Source organism: Bacillus rossius, chromosome 2 (genome assembly GCF_032445375.1).
Source record: "Bacillus rossius redtenbacheri isolate Brsri chromosome 2, Brsri_v3, whole genome shotgun sequence".
NCBI lineage: Eukaryota > Metazoa > Arthropoda > Insecta > Phasmatodea > Bacillidae > Bacillus > Bacillus rossius.
In genome coordinates this window covers 25,220,559-25,245,158 of record NC_086331.1, presented here as the reverse complement: position 1 = coordinate 25,245,158, position 24,600 = coordinate 25,220,559, and the positions used below count along the sequence as shown (strand labels likewise).

At 36.1% G+C, this 24,600-nt stretch overlaps 1 protein-coding gene across 1 annotated transcript in view; it reads left to right on the top strand.

Moving 5' to 3' along the window:
* Nucleotides 1-24,600, top strand: part of LOC134529183 (small G protein signaling modulator 2-like) — a 312,573-nt gene that overhangs the window by 176,167 nt on the left and 111,806 nt on the right. The window contains exon 12 of the mRNA XM_063363019.1: nucleotides 991-1,116. Coding sequence (XP_063219089.1) covers nucleotides 991-1,116 — 126 coding nt within the window. The remainder of the gene's footprint in view (nucleotides 1-990; nucleotides 1,117-24,600) is intronic.

The window sequence follows — 24,600 nt, the reverse complement described above, 5'->3', positions numbered from 1 at the left end:
GTTTATCCTTTGTGATATAAGAGTGATGCTGTGATGTTAGGTGAGAGCAAGCAAGTCCAACTTTTGTTGATGAACACCTAGTATTGCTACATCATTAAGTTCATCCTCAGCCATGGATGATCTGATAAAATAATTATAAATAGCCAGTAGAGAATCAACAGCAGTGTTAAAATAAAATTGCAAAATGTCTCACTAACAAGCAGGAATTACAGTGTATGCATTTTAGAAGAATCTGTGTATGCTGTAAAAAATCTTAAACCAAACGGATTCATTTTAATATCAGTGATAAAGACATTATGAACATGTGCAATGTATGTATTTTATTTTGGAAATGCTAGTTGTCTGCTCAAATCATATTAATATGCTACAGTAATCAGAGTTTTTTTAAAACATATATTTGGACTGTGGAGACTATCATCAGCAGCAGCCTGTAGTATTAGGAAAATATATGTTTAAAAATTAGTACCTTTTTTTAATGGCTTAAAATTTACTACATCCAAAAAAAATTCACAAAATTTTATTTTATTGTTCACAAAATAACATCACCTAGCTTTGAATAATAGTCAGGTTTTGAAATCAGTGTCATAAACCTTTTAAAATTTGGAAACTATTTTTTTTTTAAATGTAAAAGACACAATTTATGTAATTTATTTATTTTGCTATATATCTTAACATATGCAATTTAGAAATATAGGAATTATAGGAAAAATTAAAATAGGTAAAGTGTTTAAATTATAATCCTTGATAAAATATACCAGTTTTCCATCCCTATGGAACATTCAGTTACCTTTATAATCAATTATAGTAAAAATAAAAATTAATAACTCTTTCTTCAACAATATCATAAGGTTAAAAGTTTGTAAGACTCTACATCACTAAACTTATGCTCGTAGACAAAAACAACTTTATTGTTACTAGAATTCTTGGTGTGAAATTTGGTGTGACTAAAATAAAGAGTAGCTTTCTATAACAGTCATTTTTTTCCAACAGGTAAAGTGTTTCCTAAGATACGCCGAAAAGGTAGAGTTCTGCCTGCAGAGCAATTGGAAGAATTAACCGAAGAATCAACGGATTATGTGTTTCGAATCATTAACAAAACTTGTCATGAAGATTTTCGTAAGTATTATTTATTTCTTTGATTTTGAAAATAATTTTCATGTGAAATGTTTTCTCATATTTTTATTTATATTGTCATGAGTTTTAAAAAGTAAATTCCTAAAGGATAGAGGTGTTTTGTTTGAAAGAAGATGATAGAAAATTTATTTCCTCCTTGTTTATATTGTCACAAGTGAGGATACAGGCCCGGAAAGGCTAGCCAAAATTAATTTCAGTTTATTTATTAACTACTATGTACACATTTTCCTAAATTACAAGAATATAAATGACTGTGCACAAATTAATTACACTTTCGTAAGTCCACTATTTACTATCCCCACTGGAGCTCGGCTCAACAGTGGCTCTATCTACTGTTTGTCTCTTACACCGCACCTAAGTCCCAAAATACTGCTTCGCGCTTTTCACTCATCTGCCATACGATGACACAATCTTTATGCTCTGATCTTCGCACACAAAGCCCGTCGCTCATTGCCCGCTATCGCTCGCAGAGGGCTCACTCTTACTCTTCACTTTAATTCACTCCAGCTCGTAGGATAGCCAGTGGCCCTGCCTTTTATACCTCTGAGGTCCTGCTACAGAAAGGTCTCTAGGTCCTCCAAAGTGTCATGTCATCAAAGTCCCCTGACTTAACATTCAAAGCTGCTAGAACAATGGTATCCTAGTTATTCCACTTCATGCGATGGGGCTCTGGGAACTTGCAGAACCTATAAAGCAACAGAGAGGCATCCGGACGCTTTGGGAACATCGCTAATGGAATTTCCGTGTAGCGATAGGGAAGGGACAGTTGCTACATGTGTTTTGCTTCTGAAGAAGGAAGTGGGATTTTCCCTAGGAATCCGCCCAGCCTGCGCACCAGTCAAGCTGGCTGGACCTTACCTCTAGCAGCCTTGTAACACTATATTAAACTTTCAACTCACAAATAAGGTTGACATTTGATATTCTAGGTCCTTCGCTAGTTACAGACAGAGGGAATAAGTACCTGGTGGTCATGCAAGTTTTTTTTTTACCATTCAGAACCAATAGGCAAGTATTAAAGCTAATGCACTGGTGAAACATTAAGAGTGGTTTATAGAGAAGCGGCTACTCAGAATCCGGCGCGAGCAGCACAAAATACTTCTAGCCTGGGCGGAGTTAAGCCTTGGAGGAGTGGCCTACTAGGAGCGCGTCCTGGCGAAATGATGTCGGTGGAGGGGATGGACTCGGTTTACCCTCCCTCACTCCATGGTCATTCCCTCCTCATGACGGCGCGGTACGGGTCGGGATGTCTCGACAGCATTGCTACCTGCCTGCCTGCCTGCCTGCCTGCCTGCCTTCCCCGTACGAGCGGAGCGCCGCGCGAGCTAGTGGCTACACACAACGTTTCATTCAACTCAAATGTCAAATAACGCGAAAAGTATGTTTGTCGTAATGGTAGCATTTTTTTACGCGTGTTTAGTAGTTCATAAGTAAAAAAAAAAAGATAAAATGGATTACTATGTTTTTGCTGAAAACACAAACTTTTACATGAAGTGGGAAAAGTGATATTACATCGTAATTTTCGAAGTCACGTGGATATTAAACGTTACATATCCTCCAAGGAACATGAAATTACCTTATTCTGCAAACAAATCTTGCCGAAGTTAAATATATTTTCCGAATCGATGTTATGTATTTTTTATAACTCGCATCTGTCAATGATAGTTGTAAAAGCTTTTCGAAATCCATACATATTATGTATTATTTTTTTAAAAAAAGTGTTCGTGTTTTTATAACATGGAATAATCTCATTTGTAATTGTTTCACTTGTGTCATGGCAATGAGTTATCATGCAGGTAGCATATATTTTATTTGGACGTGGTATAAAAAGGCACTATACAAAAAATCGTTACATAATTCCACATTATAAAACATGTATTCATTTCACATGTAATTTATACATTTTGTTTCACACCAATATACAATGTTCATTATGTTATAAAAGACAAATAAATTTAAAAAGAGCACTATAAATTAAACCAACGTGGGCACAAGTTACTTCCAAGAAAGACAAATTTAAAAAAAAATTTACGTTATAATAGACATTTTAAACACAAATATTTTTACATCACAAAAAACTTTTTCAAAACAGTTTGCAGAAAAGTCCAACAATCTTAAAAGTATGTAGATGGCTTTTAGAGAGGTATTTAAGAGAAACAAATGCTTAAATAGAAATAATTTTACAAATCCGATACAGTAAACGACAACAGATTATTTAAACAAGTTTAGTAGAATTACACACAAATTGGTTTTTACCTGTGACGCACAAAAAATGTACATAAGCTTTATATTTATAACTAGACAGGCATTTATACTATTTGATTTAATGCACACACACTTTTAAAACAACAAAACACAGAATTTAATTCAGCTTACCACTGAAGCAAAATATTTTTATGGTCGCTATTATACATTTATTTCGTTTCTCCTTTTTGTTAGGACTTACCAGACAAGAAGTCATACCGAACACTCTTTTTATGAAATTCTCTTGTTTCTCATTTAAAAATTTTACAAAATTTCTCAATTGGCTGCCAAATGAATTAATTTCCTTCAAACTAAGTAACAGTTACGAACACCTCAGTATTTATTCACCTAAACAAGCAATGTCTTCTATAATTTTAAAGCACCATTGCTCACTTGAGCATTTAACCATTCTGGAAAGCTTAACTCAGCTTTAAAATTTACATTATAGGTAAGACATTTTATTTTTTTACATATCCAAAATAATTACGGTAATGATTCTCTAGGTAGCCACTGAACGTGACCACACGGGCTATACTTTCTTATGCACACGTAGGTGCTGGCATACTAAAAATGAAGGTTCATGAAAATGCTTGGCATGGTTAAATGTTCTAGAAACAATGAGCAAGAATAATTTCCAGTATGAAAGGTGATATTTTATGAAGCAAAGTGAGCAGGCGACTTAGATTGATAAATCAAACAGGTCACTATAAAAATTAGTTTGAATGATTATCCAAGACCAACATTTTCTTGAAAGTTCTGCAAAAGCTTGAAAAATGTTCACGTTTAATGTAATCAGGGTGTAATATTCGGTTTTGTTTTGGGCGATCTTCGTTTTCCCATGCATTTTATCTTATGACTTCTGATAGCCTCTGTTATGTGCGGCGGATCCCGAATTTCCATATTTCTTGTGTGTCTAGGATCAACTAATTCCGGAAGAACGCATTGTGTGTAAAATAAAACGAGTTTTGGCTCCATTTTTTTCTTTCCAGAATGTGTCGTCTCTGAAAATTTCCAATAGGTACTTTTAATTTCTTTTGGCTCGAAGTCCAGATGCCAAACAAGCAAATATCCCTTCTGGTTATGTAAAGTTGACCCTGGACTTGGTAGAAATATTCAGGATCTTTTTTAAATGAAATGACAGTAGGACTTTCTTCAGAATATTTCAAATACTTTATTTTGCCTTCTCGAATGGCTTCATTTATGTCCATTCCATATGCCGAAGCAGGACACTTTATTTCTACGAGACAACCTTCGCCAACAAGGCCATCGGGTGTTGCAGCAAGAAATGGGTGTTCTTGGTCAATAAAAAGACCAGCTTTACTTATATTAATTTTTTCCTGGTCTTCTAGCTGTTTGATGACTATTTCTTCGGACTGCCTGCCATGTTGTACTGCTGGAACATTAAGTATGTCATGAGAGTATATTATGGCTCTTACTAGGTTCTAGTAGGTTGTTGTTGGCTTCAAATAGGTTCAAACGTTTTATTACAAAAATTCTAAATCAGCGATAAATGTTTGTTCTAAATACCTTTCTTTCCTGTTGAACACTGCTCATTTCATACGCCATTTTATTAAGTTTTCAACGATGTTGATGTTTTCTATGATGATGGTGTCAGACACTTCCGTGGACCAATGAAAAACACCGGCTTCCGTTTCCAGCAGTTGGATTGGTGGCTGAAGTTTGGCGTACGATTTGGTGACTGTCCTGCAAAGATTAAAACAAAATATATTTGTGACATTTCGAGTATCAAAATTCCAAAAGTAACGAAATTTCCTATTTTGGCTCTCATATTTGAGTACAATTTTATAGTTGTGTGTTCCGCTCAAAATGTTGATGAATTACTCTTTAAAGGTAGTGAAATATTCAGTTAATTCTATAATCCTGCCTATAAACTCTACCACTGTTCGCAAACTAATCAGTAAATGTGGGATATGATGTAAGAGAGTTTTATTGTACACTAATATGACAAGTCTAATTCCAGAATGTAGGTACAGCACGAGATACGGGCATACACATGCATGCACGTACAAACTTGCATACAAACAAGTAACATTCAAAAACAAGAAATGCCTACGTGGAACAATAATAATTTATGTCATCATATATTTACTGAATGTTTTGTTTGCAGGAGAGCCATATTGTATATCGTCCTTTACTAGAAAGCCTACGAGGCGAAAATTTTTCGCACTCAATATTTTTTATAAGGAAACATGGACAATCACCCAATGGCGCACTTGAATATTACAACATACAGCAGTAAGGATTCCTGGCGTTTTTCCAGCCAAGCGGCTACCACAAGTAACACAATAATTTGTTGATAGTCGAACGCATTTGTAAACTGAGACACGCTCAAACAAGGGAAATGAGGTGGGGGATGAAGAAACTGTCTTTTGGAACCGAACACAGTGAGTTATCAATAGCTTGCCTTCCATTCTCGCAATTATTCCCCCACCCTCATAACTTCACCCATACTGATTCATTTAATTATCTTTCGGCTTGTTTTATAATAGCACTAGTATTTTTCACATCACATGGACTTTTCTTGAACTGAATAAATGCCCTATTAGTTCACTTTTTAAAATTACTAATTGAAATTGATAATCGATGACGTATGTATGGTCGTCAAGCCATAATAACTTCCTATGACTTGCATACAACAGTAATACCGAGTATCTAACTTTTCTTTAATCTGTCCGTAACACTAGGCCTGTATATATATATTTTTCCAAGAACAAATCCATAGAAGTTCAATTACTGAACTGAAAATTATTTATATGAAAAATTTAAGCCTTTCATTAGACTCTGAACGTAATAAAATGCTAATTCTAAATGTTATCGTTAAATACAGTTCGCAGTTTGTGTAGTATAAAACACTGGCTACTTACTCCTCATCAGGATTCAGAACCATATTTTCATTCCCTGCGTTGCTTGATCCTGGTAAAGAAAAATGAGCCGTCAAGTTAGCTGTTTGGGGATCAGTTATTGTGCTGTTGACTTCCTCTTGAACTGCACCATATTCTTCAACTCTTCGGATTTTTCTAAAAAATTAAATGCATTGTACAAACTAAGTTGTAAAATATGTTTCTTAAAATAGTTTTTAGCCGGTTTTGGAATTCTCCGGTGTTCTTTTACATTGATAAAAGAAAAATTAATATCGGTATCGCTATATCTTACCTTTGTTTCTGGTACTCAATCAGATCCGTTGGTCTTCTTTTCTTTCGTTTCGCACTTAAATAAAGTCGCCCTAACTTACCGATTAATTTGTCTTGCTTTTTTTCCATGCGTACCGACTAACAGATAATTGCGTCTTTTTTATATTATGCGAAAGCTCACAAACAGCATTAACGAACCATTGAACGAATCAGCAGACTTAAAAATCTTTTACAATGTAGTTTGCTACCGAGTGAAGATTCTTTTCAAGCTACTCGCCAAGGAAATCGTCTGTCCCATGATAGTCCAGGAAAGATATGAAAAAAAACATGGACAAATTGCAAGAAAAGGTTTTTTTTACATCAAAATTCGCAGAAAAATTCGTAGAATAACATATCCAAAATCCACCGAAATCCACTTTCTTTTGGTAACTTTTTTCCGGGTTTTGTCCCGGAAAAAACACGAAATAAAATAATAACTCAAAAACGGTGCATGTGACGACAAAACCTGTAGAGGCAAAAATTAAAGAAGATAAACTTTTCCATAACATATCCAAAGTTCAAGAAAATCAGCTTATAAATTCTGCTTCGTTTTCCGGGATTAGTCCCGGAAAAAAAATTAAAAATGAAATAAATCGCAAATTGTGCACTTTACAGCATAATGGTTTAGGAAAAAGATAAAGTAAACAATGTTTATCATAATATATGAGAATTTAACACAGATCAACATTTAATTGGTTTTTTTGTTTTTCAGGAAATGTCCCGGTAAAAAGTTATCGAAAGCAAAAAAAAAAAAAAAAACGGAAATCGTGCACTGTACTTCAAAATAAATCGTGAATTAAATTATGGGCAAAAAAATTGCATTATATAATTGACCTTTATCAAATTTTGCTTAAAATTTGTGTACTATTGTCCTGGCTGGTATATGTAGTTACTATTTATACGATTGAATTCCCATTCCCTTGTACTGAGTGATTTTATTTATCCATGTGTTATAACTCTGCAAACGATAAAATATATAAAATTAAATTAAATATGTCATTGACGGAGGATATTTACTTCATCAGTTACCTTGGCCCCATACTGCAACATACAACGAGATCGCTCAGCTGTACGTGAGTTTCATCTTGAAAAATTATGGATTAGCAACTACTGTATTTGATGGATATGGGAAAACTCACAGTACTAAAGACACAGCACATATGAGAAGAACAAGAGGTAATGCATTACCCGTAGTTGAATTCACAGGAGAAATGCATCTATCACTCCGTAAAGTTATGTTTCTTTTGAACGAGCGAAATAAAGGACAATTTTTAAGGTTATTAGCAATACATTTACGCGAAGCAGAATGTTGAAGCACCAGGTGATGCAGATATTTACATTGTCCAAGAAGCTTTAAAATGTGCAAAATAACAGTTGACAATAGTTATAGGAACAGACACAGATTTACTTGTCCTTTTACTCTACTACTTTGGCTCACAAACACATAACTGTTTGTGTTTAAAAAGTGAACAAAGGCAGAAGAAAACATATCACATTAAGGAGCTAAAGCTGAAGCTCGGTGATGAAATTTGTAGTAATATTCTTTTCTGTCATGCATTCATGGGATGTGACACATCATACATCTATGGTATAGGAAAGGGGAAAACATTGGATCTGCTCCAGAATGACAGTGCCTTCAGGCAACTTGCGAAAGTATTTTCAGATAGTATTCCCAGTGTCTCAAAAGAAGACACTGTAAAATCGGCAGAACAGCTGTAGTACGCCTGTACAATGGGTCAAGAAGTGACACACTCGACACTTTGCGTTGTAAAGTGTTTAGTGAGAATGCAGCTACTAGTTCCAAATGTGTACAACCAGAACAATTACCTCCAACTAGTGCTTCAGCTCGTTTCCATTTCTTAAGGGTTTTCTATCAGATACAAGAATGGAAGGGAATTAAGATGAATCCAGAAGAATGGGGATGGAGAAAATGTGGCTACCTTCTCTTGCCAATTTCGACAGACAAGCCAACAGTTCCGTAATGCCTTTTTAAGGTAATCAGGTGCACTTGCAAGGAAGATGGTTGCGGTGCATCCAACTGCAGTTCTAGGAAACACGGCATCTCATGTTCTTCGGCTTGTGGAAACTGTCATGGATCAACCTGTAAAAACCGTGAATTACCTCCCGAGGACTGCAATTACTGTGACGGCTTTTAAGGTAGGGTGTTCCTACATATCCATGCAAATTAGCCAGTTTTCCTAACCAAATACACAGATATTTAATGCTGTGACCTTTTAATATACCATTTTGTTCAGAAAAATATAATCTTTTCCAATATAGATACACATTTTCATTTTTCTCATCGAATAACTTGAAATTCGTCAACGAATTGCTTGTTTTTACCATTTTTTTAAAATATATTTTGCGTCACGATTTCCAAAATATAAAACTATATTGGAAAAACTGCATTACTTTTCTCGTCAGATTAATACTCTGGAAGCTGTAGCTATCATAATTCTCGAGAAAATAGGCTAGTAGTGGACGCATGTATAACTGGTTTTAAAAAGGGGTATATACCACTCTTAAACAGGATGATTCTGTTAAATAACATTTCGAGTTTATATGTAGGTTATTTTCCGAATTGTTGGATCAGTTTGTTAACATTAATAGAAATATAAAATCACGTTAATGTTTGTTTAGGTAACCTCTATTTTAAATTAAAGTACTTATGTATGTTACCTAATGCATGTTTATTCAGTATTGTGTGTTAGAGTGCATCCCAATGTGTGTATATTTTTCTATTTCTTCTCGATACAGGTCACTGGAAATCTTGTGTAAATTTAATTGTATGGTATGTTTTGTGAGAATGGACGTGTCGAATTTTTCTTTCAAACGATAAGCAGTTGAAATGAGTCTGATTTTGTTTTCTGGAACATAATTTTGGTAGATTTCAAAAACGTTTTAACACATCACTAACTGAAAAAAGGAATATAATTTAAGTGACTTTAAATATATATTATGGAAAATGAATATAGTTCGGATCTGACAATTTGACATGGGATACAATGCTTTCTGTTATTTTGCCTACATATTCAATACTTTTTCCGTGGCCGATCACAAAATAAAATCTATTTACCAGATTTCAGTGAATTTAGGATCTGGTATAGGAAATCTTGTGTGCTTCTGTTTGTCCCACCGAAACTTTTTCAATACGATGTTCCGTTTTCGTTTTATTGAATTTTTAAAGATTTTCCAGGACGAGTCACAAAAAAAACTATACATATAAAAATATATACATTTATATATATGAGCAGATTTTGGTGAAATTAAATTATATTTAATACAAAAAAAGTCTTTAATTTTAGTCACGACTTTCTTTGACGTACGATACGTTTTCGATTTGTCCTTTTTTTTCCCAGGAAATTTTCTGGAAAACCAAAAACCTATTTTGTGTTGATTTTTGTTAATTTGTAATATATTATGAAAATCGTTGTGTACTTTAACTTTGTCCTGAAACATTTTGCTGTAAAATGCGCTATTTTCCATTTATTTCAATATTTTAGGTTTTTCCGTGACGAATTCCAGAAAACAAAATAGTAGTTATTAGTGTATTTTTGTAAATTTTTTATATGTTATGGTAAATTTTTCTCTCTTTAATTTTAGTGTCTTTACCTTTCTTCGTAGAACGCACCGTTTTCCAGTTATTAATTTATTCCGCATTTTTCCGGGACAAATCCCGGAAAAAACGTTACCAAAATAAAGTGGATTTCGGTGGATTTTGGATATGTTATTCTACAAATTTTTCTGCAAATTTTGATATAATAAAACCTTTTCTTGCAATTTGTCCGTAAATCGACCCCTTTTTCTCATAAAATGCCTGGACTATGAATCCTTCAGAGAAACGGTGTTGCTGTGTAGCGGGAGGAGGGTGAAGGGAGGAGGGAGGTTTATCACCGTTACAGATCAGCACTTCCCCTACAGCGGGCGACGTTGAGGCGTGTCAGTGTCATCCCCACCCTGCTCGTCTTCCCGGAGCTTGGCGTCAACTTTCACGTCGAGCAGCACAAGGCAGACACTGAAAATGCCAAATTAACCAGTTTTCCTAACCAAATAAACAGATATTTAATGCTGTGACCTTATACTTTTAATATACCATTTTGTTCAGAAAAATATAATCTTTTCCAATATAGATTCAAATTTTCATTTTTCTCATCGAATAACTAGAAATTCGTCAACGAATTGCTTGTTTTTACCATTTTTTTTAATATATTTTGCGTCACGATTTCCAAAATATAAAACTATATTGGAAAAACTGCATTACTTTTCTCGTCAGATTAATAATCTGGAAGCTTTAGCTATCATAATTCTCGAGAAAATAGGCTAGTAGTGGACGCATGTATAACTGGTTTTAAAAAGGGGTATATACCACTCTTAATTTTGAAGTTTGGTGTGCCTCATAAATTTCACTCTGCCAAAGTGAAATTTTGAAGTTGTGTTTTTTATGGTAATTAAAATATAATCCTTGGCAGGGAGAAAACTTAGGCTACAGAACTACAACCACAGTCAAATACCAAGGTGAAATAAATTAACTGTCCCTGGAGCAATTCCTGTCAACTTTTGTTTGCTAGTAACCAAAAGGATTTGAAAGTGAGGGTACCCACTCTTCTGTGCAAATCCGTCTGCGATTCACAAAATAACATTTGTAACATCCTCAGAAATAATGTTTGTTTGTGAACTTAATTTTCAAATAGTCTTATTTACTGTTTGGCTAACCACCAGAAGAAGAACATAATACCACTCATGTGTTTTCTATTAAGCTACCAAGGAAGTTGAAAGGATACACACATTTTCACGCTGCCACATAAGAATGAACATCAACTGACTAAAGACAAGCTATGACAGGACGGCTTTAGACATACAGTTCGAAGAAGGATAGTTGACTTTGACGTCCTGCCGCATTCTGCCATGCTTACTGATACTGCTGGTGATGCTAAAGGCACCAAGTAGCACTATTTATGGGCCTGCAAGTTGTCCACAGGTAGAGCATGGGTGTTGACTCATGCGCAACGTCGCCACGTGGCCAGCAGATGACAGGTGATGGACAGAGGTGGCCCCCACTGTTACAGAAAGTTGTTCGTAATGAAAATATAATTAATGCAGATAAAATATAGTCTATGATTTCTTCATTACATAAGTTACAATTAATAAATACAGTTACAAAGCCGAGTCGAATTCCGCGCGGGCGACAGTCGACTCGTTAGTGGTGGTGGCTGTTGGCCTTGCTGCACTAGGCTGCACTATGTTGCACTAATGGTGCGTTCTGGTCATACTTGCTCTGGGGAGATGCCGATGCACCATAGCGGTTTGTGCAGATCGAAGGAGCATTGATGGGTGTCCTCAATGTGGTTGCATAATCCTCAAAACATGAAAAAGTACAGAAATGTTTGAAAATACTCTATGAGATACTAAAGAAGAACAATAATGTGGTTTTCCATATTTGTTTTTGAGGTTGTACAAAAGTACTGACTGGTGCTGTTCAGGATCAACAGACTTGAGAATGGGACAGTGCCCCTGCCACCCCTCGCAAGCTGCCAGCTGCCAGCTGCAGTGTGTCTTCAAAGTGGGCAGAATTGTGTCGTCTGCACCAGGCTTGCATGCACCCCTCAGGTCACAACTGGAGAATGATTGATGGCCACCAATGCATTGGGAAAACTGATTACCATAGCAGTCATTGGCCAATGGAGATTAGGCATTAATCATGATACTACATACGTAGCTACAACTACAAAAGGGAAATTTATGAAATGTCAAGATTTCATGGCATAAATAAACATTCACATTATCTGTTTTAGGTCACACAGCTTTTTACAATCGCTTTGGGTAAGAGATAAGCCATTGCCTTTACTTAAACAAGAATTAGATTTTTAGTTTAAATATTTATTACGGTTATTTCCTACATGAACTTAACGTTTCAGAAACATTTTGAAGTTTGATGGGCCCTATACACATTAATGACATGCTTCTGCTTTACATTTGCCACATGTACTCTCAATGTTACAAATGTACCTGTTCATCATTTGGCAAGAATGAGTGAAAGCAAATACTAATCAAAGTTTCGTGATAAATTTCGGGTGGTAATATTCCCAAAAAAATTATTGTGATTTATATTACAATCATCTAGTCGAGGTGGTCGCGATTTCGTTGATGACGAATGTGTCTGCGCACTCCTCACAACTCGTGTGGTGTTGTGTCCATGGTTACTTTTCTTATTCTTGCCGGTAATCGTCAGTTATGATTGTTAATCATCATTGACACTTCTAGAACAACCTGAATTCCAGGGGTTCTGTAAGCCCCTTGAATTTGAGAAAGAACTCATCTTAGGACCCCTGTAAATCATGTTCCGGTCGCTGGAAAAAACTGGTTCACTGGAATCTGACAGTATAAAGAATCTCAAGATGGACACAAATAAACTGGATGATTTATTGAACCTGGTGAAATAATTAGATAGGAAAATTGATGACCTTAAATCAGAAAACCTAGTTCTAAAGACTTTGCTATTGGACTCTAGAACTTAAATACCTATCTGAGTTGAAACAGGAAATCACCCTATTATAAAACAGGATATACTGCTCTTCAATAACAGTCAGTCAAGCTTTGAAACAAACCGCAGATACTTCAAGATCTGAGCATGCATCAAATTCCTGGCATTAGTGGTATGCAGGAACGTGTGGTAACATCTGATGTCAGTGGCTCGCCCGCTGACCTACTACGACTCAGTGGAGTTCCCATGAACAAACATTATGTAGGCGATGAAGGCTTTACTCTAGTTCAATGCTCACATAAACATAATTTCAACAGCACTTAAGAGTCAAACGCACTCCCGAATGAATATAAGAAAACGCCCAAGAAAGCAGGAATTAGGAACTCATCTGTAGTCAAAACTGTAGCAAAACCAATATTTAAGAAGATGAAAGCTCTTTTTTTACACACACTTCGAACCTTCCGTGCAAGAAAACGAGATTACTGACTAGATAACAAACAAACTGGATCCCTCTCAAGTGAAAGTAACTAAACTACGCACAAATTATGAAACATATGCATCTAAAATATCTCTTCTTGAGGATAATGAGCCAAGAAGAGACTGTAAATCTAACTTATTATTGAAATTTGGATTTTGACTGATAGGTTTGAACTTTTTAAAATTTGTCACTGTCAGTTTTACTAAGAATGTTCCAAATAATAGAACCATATTCAAGTTTATATCTAACTAAAGAAAAATAAAGATGAGAATTGAGTATACAGTAGAGTCGCGATAATCCAAGTCTTGATAACCCGAGATTCCGTGCAATCCGAGATGTAAAAAAAAAGACTGAAGACCACCACGTCACCCAAACAAGTGGTGTTCAATAATCTAGTGCTGGCTCTTGACGGGTTAGCAACACGGTCAAGGTCACGTAGGCCGTGGCAGTCTTGTCTGCTTGTACTGTGACCGGTTCGCGCTCATTTGTGTTGTTCAGTACATACAGTGCGGCCTACTGTAATTTGAAACTTCATTTTCTTGTACTTTCGTGAGTTATCTTTTGGAAAAATAAGTGGAAAGGCCAAGAGACAGTTTTTTTTTTCTATTGAAGAGAAACAAGAAGCATTGAAGAAAATTGATCAAGGTGAAGCACTAAAGAAGATTGCAGCCAACTACGGTGTAGGCGAAACAACAGTAGGAGATTAGTGCCGATACAGAAGCAAAATTAAAAAGTTTTCTTCTGTTGAATGTGTTAACATTTCATCATCCAACAGAAAATCAATGAAAAAATCTGATTATGAAAGCACGTTTTCTTTGGTTTAGTTAACAGCATCAAAAGGAAGTCCTATTTCGAGTCCATTTCTTCAAGAAAAGACTCTGTTTTTCTGTAATGAGCTGGAAGAAGGTGAAGAAGATTTCACTGCATGTGCAGGATGGTTGGACCGATGGAAAAAAAAGATACTGTATCAGGCAACTTGAAATCTATGGTGAAAAACTGTTCGCAGACTCTGAATTTTGCGAGAAATTACAAACATTATTACAGAAGAAAATCTTACGTTAGATCAGGTGATAACAGTGAAGAAACAGGACTAAATTATGATGTTTCCTTCTAAGACACTGGCCTCTAAAGTTGAAAAGGTGGCACCAGGTCTTAAAAAATCAAAAGAGAGGGTAACAGTGCTTGCTGCAGCAAATGCAAGTGGTGACCACAAACTGAAGTTAATGGTCATCGGTAAAGCTGCCAAGCCTCTGGCTTTAAAAAACATCACAAAATCTAAATGCCTGTTATTTAGGTACACCAATCAGAAATCAGCATGGATGGACAAAACTATTTTTAAAAAGTAATTTCTTGAAGAGTTTGTGCCCGAAACAAAAAAAAAATTTCCTAGGAAAGTGATTTTGATACTAGACAATGCAGGGTGTCATCCTGATGAAGGTGAACTCACTTGTGATGGAATCTGAGCTGTATTTTTCCACTAAACGTCACTAGCCTGATACAGCTATGAAATAAAAGTATCAACATCATCTGCTACAGTATATTCTGCGAGCAACGGAAGGTGAAGTGACAGTAAGCAATTTTCTTAAGAAAACTACGATGAAAGATGTTTATTGGATAGCCAAATTTTGGGGTGTTGTGAGGGTTGAAACCGTGAACAAGTATTGGAACAAAATTTTAAAAACTGGAAGTGAACAAGACAACTCAGATGATGATTTGCCCTTATTATAACTCATAAAAAATATTTAGGTTGTGAGAACACAGACATCAGTGAAATTGCTGACTGGTTGAACAATGATGAGAAATTTGAAGTGACTGATTCTGCTATCATCAAAATGGTATCTGAGCCAAATGAAGAATTTGATGATGAAGATAGTTGTGCTGCGACTGTACTAGTGATGACTCACACAGATAGACTAGCAGCTTTGGAGGCAGCACCATGCTACATTGAGCAACAACCAGAGGCGACCCCAAGCGATACCCATTTACGTAGACAATGGTGTGACATCACTGCTTTAAAGCATTGCAGAAGACCTTGGACAGTTTTTTCAAGTTCTAAATGCGTATTCTAACACTGTTAATATATGTAGTATATATCTGTAATTTTAATATTTACATTTTAAATTTGATTTCATTTTACATATGTATTTGGAAATTCCATTATTTTCCATGTAATCCAAGTTTTTTTGTAATTTGAGGTACCATCAACCCAGACTACCTCGGATTATCGCGACTTTACTGTATATTAGATGCATTATATGTAATAAATTGAATGAGACCAAGAGTTCTGTCCACATTGGATACAATAGTTTGTATATGATAATGAAAAATGATGCATGAAAATTAAATTAATTTTAAAACAACAAATGAAGTCTAGTCGGCGGTTGGGTGAAACAAACTCCCTGGCTAGATCCACTACCTCTCTTTTGCAAGAGGGGTGGTCGGCAGCAAAGTTTTGAAATGTGCGCAGCAGTCCTGGACGGCAGCACAACCGTTCAGCGCAATAGCCATGTGTGAAACAATGTTATACATGTGAAATGATTACAAAATAATAACACTAGAGTTTCAATAAATCTTCCGTAAAGAAAAACACACACTCTACCACCTAGTCACCCTATAGGTGACAGGTGACCAGCAGGGTCTGAGAGCCAAAAACAGGTTAAGGGTAGAGACGAGATATGATGGTCGGCGTTAAAGGATGCAATGGATATGGCCATTGCAGCTGAAACGACTGGGCGTAATTTTTCGGATATAAGGGGTAGTGTAGAAGAAGTCTCGGAAGCATTACATAAAGTGACAGTGAGTGGAAACAAGACAGGCACCAGTCAGACAAAAGGCAAGGGGGAAAAAAAACCAGAGGGAAGGAGTTACTGGAGATGTAACGGTGAACACACTCCAGAACAGTGTTGGCACTGTCACACCGTTTGTAACTTTTGTTCTAAGCAAGATCATTTGGAATGGGCTTGCATTGCAAGAAAAAAGAGACCTATAAAAACAAAGAAAGACATGTAAGAATGCCATGATCATAATGTCGTATTTAAAACTGGTCGAGATAGCACAAATAAAACTTATAAAATGTCTGATCATGTGGAGCCAGAAGAGTTTGAAGAGTCACCTATTTATATTCTGTATAGAACCACAGCAAATACACATACAAAACCTCCAATGCTAATGGAATTTACATTAAATGGTAAAGTACACATAATGAAAACTGTCACTGGTGCAGGCCACAATATCATTAGTTGGGATACATTCAAGCAGTTATGGCCTGAGAACCCACAGTTTAATGAAACTTAACTGGTACTACAGACATGGTCAAAGGAAAAGCTGAGTGTATAAGGGTCAGATGTCAAAACAAGTACTACAGAGGCCAAACTGCCACTTTTGGTTGCTGAGGGACAAGGACCGAAGTTTGTAGAGAGAAACTGGTTTGAGCCGCTAGGTATATATGTCCAAGGGATTCATGCAGTCATACATACAAGACGAGGTATGTAAAACATTAAACCAGCATCCAAGAGTTTTTGATATTGCAGAGTTAGCCCACTATGTAGGGCTTCCAGTGACAATAGAGTTAGCTAGATGATAAACCGGTATTAAAGAAAAGTCATGTGTTGGTCTGTGTGAAAAGTGAGACAGAGTGGGTGAAGAAATTGACGGGGTAGTGGAAAGAGGAGTTTATGAACCTGCAACATATTCTATATGGGCCACTCCCATTGTACCAATCCGTAAAGCAGATAGATCAGTACGCATCTGTGGTGGCTATAAATGTACTGTTATAATGTTTGTAAAACTAATGTTTATCTGCTGCTCACAATAAATTAAGAATTTGCTAACATAAAGGGTGGGACTATATTTACAAAGTTGGATCTAAAAGATGTGTATTTACAGCTTTCAGTTGATGAGGCAACCTCTGAGGTGCTGACAGTGAACACCATGAAAGGGCTGTTTAAGGTGAAGTGGCTACCATTTGTGTTTGTAGTGGTCTGGCAAATTTCAGCGACAAATAGCGGTGTGGTTGGTTGGAATAGCAGGGTTGATTGATTTATTTCATGATATTCTAATTACTAGAAGAAATGCAGATGAACACTTGCATTGGGTACATAATGTCTTGAGAAGGATAGATGGGGCATGACTGCATCCAAAAAGGTCAAAATGCAGTTTTACTATATACAGTGGTGTGTTTTTGGGGTACAGAGTTGATGAACAAAGTGTGCACCCAACAAAGGAAAAGATTTAAGCTATTCAGAAGGCTTCAGAATGAACATCTCGTAAAGAGTGTCAGTCATTTCTGAGTCTTTTAAACTTCTATGAGAGGTTCCTAAAGAATAATGCTTCTGTACTAGAACCCCTTCACCGCTTGTTGGACCCCTTGGAAATGGACTCATGAACACAGTGAGGCGTTTGACAGAGCAAAAGCATTGTTGCAGTTGGATATGGTGCTGACACACTATGACCCACATAAGCATCTAATCCACACTTGTGAGGCTTCTAAATATGAAGTGGGTGCGGTCTTGGCCCAAGTAATGGAAGATGGGTGCGAGACACCAATTTCTTTCAGGTTGCGAACCTTGCATTAACAGGATATAAACTATGCACAACTGGATAAGGAAGCACTAGCCATTATGTATTGAATAATGAAATCTCACCAGTATGGGACAGCAAGAATATTAACTGTTGTGAGTGACCATAAGCCCTTATTGCGCCTATTGGTTCCCACTAAGCATACCCCATACTTACTGTCTCCCCAGTTGTTACATTTGAGTTTGTGGCTAGCCATGTATGACTACCAGCCAAAAGGTGGGGATCAAAATTGGTCATGCTGATACATTTAGCCAGTTGCCAAACAAGTCAGAGAAATTTAAAATTTAAGTGGTTGGTGATGTATCAATGCTGCATGAAGTGTCAGACTTGCCAGTAGGAGCACAAGACACAGAAGAGGATCCGACACTGGCTAAAGTTAAACAAAACCCGGGTATAGTTTTCCCAGAGGATATCTTGGAAGATCTCTGTCCATACATTCTTCATAAAAATCAATCATCCATTTACAAGGATTTCATCTTGTGGGGGAATCATGTAATTATTTCGCCATCTTTAAGGACATAATTGTTATAGGTACAGCATTCAACACAAGATGGAGTTGTCAAGTCCAAGGGGTTTGCTCGCAGTTACATATGATGGTCTAAGATGGCCACAGACATTGAAGCAATGCTAGCAGCATTGAGTAAACCCCCCCAAAAGTGAAAAATGTTTCTAGCCCATTTCAAGGGCAGTATTTCTTAAAGTTATCGACTTATTCCAGGTGGCCAGATGCCAGGAAGGTGCAATCTAAGGCCTGTGCATCAGTCATGAATTAATTCAGAGACACATTCATCTCGCATGGCCTCGCACATAGTATAGTGAGTGAAAATGTAACAGCTTTGTGTTGGAGTAAATTAAAACAGCTCTGGCTAAGAATGGAATACCACTAATACAAACAACACCTCTCCACCCGTCTACCAGTGGCCAGGCTGAAAGGATGGTACAAACCATAAAAGGCCAACCGAAGAAACTTTTGAGTGGGGATTGACAAACAAGATTGGCTCATATTTTGTCCACTTTGCAGATAACACTCTGTACAGTGACCAACAAAATGCCATCCATGATGTTGATGGGTATGTCATTACGAACAGCATTGGAACAGATCCACCCAAAGTATCATCGAACATAGAAAATCAACTGTGAGAAGTTTTGATATTGGAGATCCAGTGCTGTACAGGAACTTCAATGAGGCCAAGAAACGGCTGTTGGGACTGGTCAAAGCAAAACACATGTAGTGTCAAGTAGTAGTGGTCATACACAGAGGCATCATATTGGCCAGTTACAAGAGAATGGCCACAAGCCGCAGAGGAAAAGTGCTATTCAAAAGTAGAGACCAAGTTTCAGTCATTTTATCTGGTGACAGACGAGGGAATAATAGCAAGCAAGCGTTTCATGTGGCATTGGTACACTGGGAGCCTGGTTGTTCAGCTAAAAGTGTCCTCCATCACTATCATCTCAAGCGCATACACCTTCTACAGGTGTAGAAGAATCCAAAAATGTTTGCATCCAGGGTGGGAATTAATGTCGTTAGTAACAAGATAATAGATACTTAGAACTTCTAAGCAAGCTTTTTGATTAACAAACAAGCTAAAAGATTTCGTAGTTTAGTAATATAAGGGGGAAGATACGTTATGTATCAAGGTTAAGATAGTTTGTTTGGCCAGGCAGGGACTTTTAAACACCATCTTCCCCAGCTTACTTGCTCTTCACATATCTTTTCTTCAATGTACCCCAGGACCAATGACCATACTAGGTCTATTTTATGTACTAGTTTTTATGTTAATTTAACACTTGGTGTAGTAAATTATGTTAATGTTATACTTTCTTTGCTAAATATCTTGAATAATAAGACTTTACTGGCAAGGGCGCCCATACCCGGGGGCAGGGGGGGGCGTGGCCCCCCCCTAGCTTTCAGGGAAAGAAAAAACTATATAGTGTAGTCAGGTGTTTTACTTTAAAGAAAATTATTTAAATTCGGTATTATGTAGAAGTGGTCCAACACGAAGATATTATTGTATATCGTTTTTTACATGTCTACTTCATTTTTTATGTTAGTTCAAGCATTAGTTTCTGCTGCTGCGATATAAGGTGTTGTGAACAGGGAGAAAACGCTGTTCAAGCGCAACGCCCGTGGCGAGTCATTCCTCTTCGTAATCCTGCCCAAGCTCACGCGATAACACAACACAACAGATTTAGACAAGTCAGAGTTAAACGACGTGACAGTTGACATGTACTTGTAGACGGCGAAATGTTTTGCTACTTTTTCGTCATAATAATGTGTATGTTCACAAATAACATCTCAAAACAGATTTTTCAATAGTCTTTAGGTCTACAGTTTTATGCATCTGGTCTAGATTTAGTTTAGTGTATTCAGTCAGTATAAATAACTTAAGTGTAAATAAATCAGTGAAAAGTGTAAAGATAAAAACCATTGTTATTATGTAGTGTTTTTTAGTTTTCCTCATTCGTCACATCCGCTCAGAATATTCACAATTTTTAAGGTAAGCTAACACTTTTAAAGTTACTCAAATAAGAATTATTGTTCAGAAAAGTCTACAACGTAAAATTTATGTTGGAATATTGAATTTAGAGGAAAACCTTTTTTTTCCTTCAAAAGTGTTTAAAGAGATAAGGATTCCGCTACCTTCAGTAGACTCGGAAGCAATTTACACTGGAATCTCGATTTTACGTACGCTCATGGTCGCTTGGATTGCATTCGTAAAATCGTTATCTTCATAAATTTTTAAACCCCACCCCGTGAAGACACATGTTATAATTTATTGAACGGAATATATATATATATAATATTAAATAGTAAAAACAATGACTGCCGTCTGCCCTCTGCCCTCCCCTGCGTTCCCCTTATTTTTTTTTAACATTCCACAACTTGCCTCTTTGCACGAGTGATATAAAAGTGACATCACAGCGACTAAACACAGTTGCACCACGCATTGCATCATGTTAACTTTTGTGTGGTGACAGTAGGTTGTCCGACATGCCTTTCTTGGATATCTTTCCTATTCGTAAGATGCGTGCTACTAAAATAAATTTATATTTGAGTTTGCAAACTTGTCCACTCCTTGCCAGAGACGACTGAACACAGACGAGACTATCCAGGGTAGGCTTGATGAGCTGGAAGAATTCCCTGCCTTGCATTTTTATGGACTTCACCTTATCATATTTATCAGTTAATCTTTAACAGATCGGCTTGAAAAATATTAATGAACGCACTTTTAGTAACATAATCGAGGAGAACAAGCACACAGTTCAGTGTACACCTGTACTGTTTCATAAAAGTTATCATAGGTAGGGATTGGAAAAATTCGCGGTTTCAATGACCACTAGGATAGACTCCACAATTCTCTATGTACTCGGGCAAATATCACCTGGCTATTGGCTACCGACTCGGGACACCTGTTTATTGCGATTCTTATTATTTGATACTTCTTTTGTTGAGTGTTTGCCATTGGCTCAGAGTCCTTCAGGTAAATTGCGGTCCAATCACTGACGCAGCATTAAGCTAAACGAGTTTGGATTCCAGCCTGTCTCGAAAGTAATCCGCGAATTTTTATGGTCTCTAATCATAGGCTTATTTGGTGAAGAAAAACGCTGCTCTGTAACAACAGACATTCATTAAAAACACAGTAAATTTTAGTGCGAGAAGCCCTTGAATTTGTGATAGCCATAGGGAATTATTTGTTTGTATAGTAAGTTAAAAAAAAGCTTAGTTAAAAATCCGCTCGTCACGTATACTTGCTGCGTCACTTATACCATTTTTGAGCGTTTTTTTTTACTGGTAAACCGATGCAGCGAAGGTAATGAATGCGACACATGTCAAGATAATGCCTAATGGCATAGGTTGCTGGATATTAGCGGAAAGGAGAGGAAGTAGGTACTCAATATCGTTTCTTTCTCTCACGCTTCACAAGGTTTCAAGCTCAGTTGCTATGCTCACAAGCTGGAAATGTTGGAATGGGTAAGGAATGTTGAGTATAGTTCATTTGCGGTAAAATAAATATTTTTACGGTCTTGACATAATTTTTCAATTGAATAAATTTCGAACTTTGCGACAAATAGTGTACCTAGTCCATTTTTTCTTTCAGATTTTGAGTTTTATGCCGCAATAACTTATACAATATTCACTAACGGTAAATGGCTGTTGTATTAGCTTAAAAATATGAATACGCTGTGCATTAAAATTAATATTTTTATATGTTTTCATAGTGTTTTTTTTTTTAATTTTTTATTAAATATATTTTGGTGTCAAATTTTCCGAATTTTAGATGGTTCCTGAAAAATGTATTCGTAAAATGGCGGCTTCGTTGAGTCCGGGCTCCGTAAAATCGAGGTTCTAATGTACTCTTAATTCTGAAGTTAAGTACTGAACATGTTATTTAAGGGTTTATCAGGGCCGTATTTACGCGCAGGCTATCTAGGCTGTAGCCTATGGGCCCGCACCACAAATGGGGGCCCGCACCACACGACACGAAAAAAAAAAATTATACTACGACGTGGATCTTCTTATATTCTTAAAATACGCGTCGACATAGTGTCCAGTTTTGTGTGGATTAATTGCGCCGAACTAAACTCTTCTGTGGAAAGCTGATATATGAGTTATGTCAGCATTTAGAAATTTTCGATTATTTTCATTGGTTTTAGTGTCACTTAATTCCTTAACCTCTAAATACTGTTTGGTTAAATTGTCTAGTTAAATAATAAACTATTTTTTTCTGCGCTTTTCTATCAATAAATAAACTTATAGTCCTTGACTACTGAATCCATCTGTGCTAATTCTAAATGATAAGCAATTATGATTAATATCGAAACATAGTAATATTCATTTAATTGTGAAACAACAATTTTTGACTATAATTATAAGCGTAGTTCAGGTCTTACATTTAAAAACAACTGTTTTCTGACTGTGATAACATATTTAAATCGTTTCTCTCCCAAAGTTAAATCTTTTGACCAACACGTTTTAAACTTTATAATTATTTTAATTTAATTTGTACGCGACATTTATTTATGTGTAAAGAGAGCAATTAGTTGAAGGACTGTATTCTTGATATCCGTGTACCCGAGACGCTGCAAAAGTATAAGGACTGTATTCCTGCATTTTTGTTGCTAAAAATTCATTTGTTTCAATAAAATAGTTAGTAATTAATTAATAAAGTAGCCAATATAGATTTTTTTATGGCGAATGAGTACTGTGGTCTAGTATTTTAGTAACAGGACAAAAAATTTGAATAGGGTCAGAACTGGAACTATTTTATGGCTAGTAACAAGCCGCAGTTAAGTCTTCCAAAATATTAAAAATACTTCATAACCCTAAGTCTGGCCCCCCCCCTACAAATTATCATATGGGCGCCCTTGTTTACTGTTAAGAATTTGGATTTATAGTTTTTAACTTCCCAATTTTGTCATCTAAATTATGGAGATACATAAAATATGTGAACTTTATATGTATGGGAACAATTTTGGAATTAAAAAGTCAAAATTCCAATATTAATAAATAAACTCAGTTTTTTAGGCCTAAATAAAAAAATTAAAAGTGCACTTCATGAGCCTTCTTTTCTGCAGTCATTAATGCCTGTGTCTGTGTTAATCTCTTGAAAAATATCATGTTCAATTGATATCATGGCCAAACCCACTAGACTTTCTTGTGAAATTGTGGATCTTAAGTAGTTCTTAATTATTTTTATGTTTAAGAAGCTCCTTTCCCTGGATGCAACAGTCACAGGAAGTGTAAGTAGAATTCAAATCACAAAAGTTACATTTGGAAAGGGACCGGGTTTAGGCGTTTGTAACTTCTTCTTGTGGGGTTACCTCAGGAAAAGGTTTACAAACATTGTCTTGACACCTTGGAAGAATTGAAGATGCAAGATAATTTTTCGTACTGAATTGACACCCATATTTGTTGACACAGAAAAATTTGAAGTTAGAGACTTGTATTGGTCCATGCTGAACTAATATTTGATTTATTTGGTTGGTAATTCTCCTGGACTGTGTGGCACCCCCAGTTCTTCTTCTGGCACCTGAAATAATTAAAATTATACAGTCTTATTATTATCATCATATCGAATAAAGTCTAATTATTAATGATAGAATAATATGTTACAATAAACAGACTAAAAAATTGTCTGTGACAATTGTTTCATTGAATTATGTTACAATTTATTTATGTTGTAACAAGGGGTTCTGCTATGTAACAAGGCATGTTAATTTAAATTTCCACTTCATTTTCAGGTGACTTGTTATAACACTTTTATTCTAGAATTCAAGTATTTGCAGCAGTTGCTTGGACTTATGTACAGTATTCAGTTTTTACAAGCCTCGTGCTACATTTTGCCCCTTTAAGGTAAAAAAAGAAACTATGTTCATTTCAACATGTCATTGTGTGCTTAGACAACAGAGAAATGAACCACTAATTTGTAAGTCATGTGAGAATAGTGATCATCCGGAAAAACATTATACACAGACACATAAACAGGGTGAGTCTG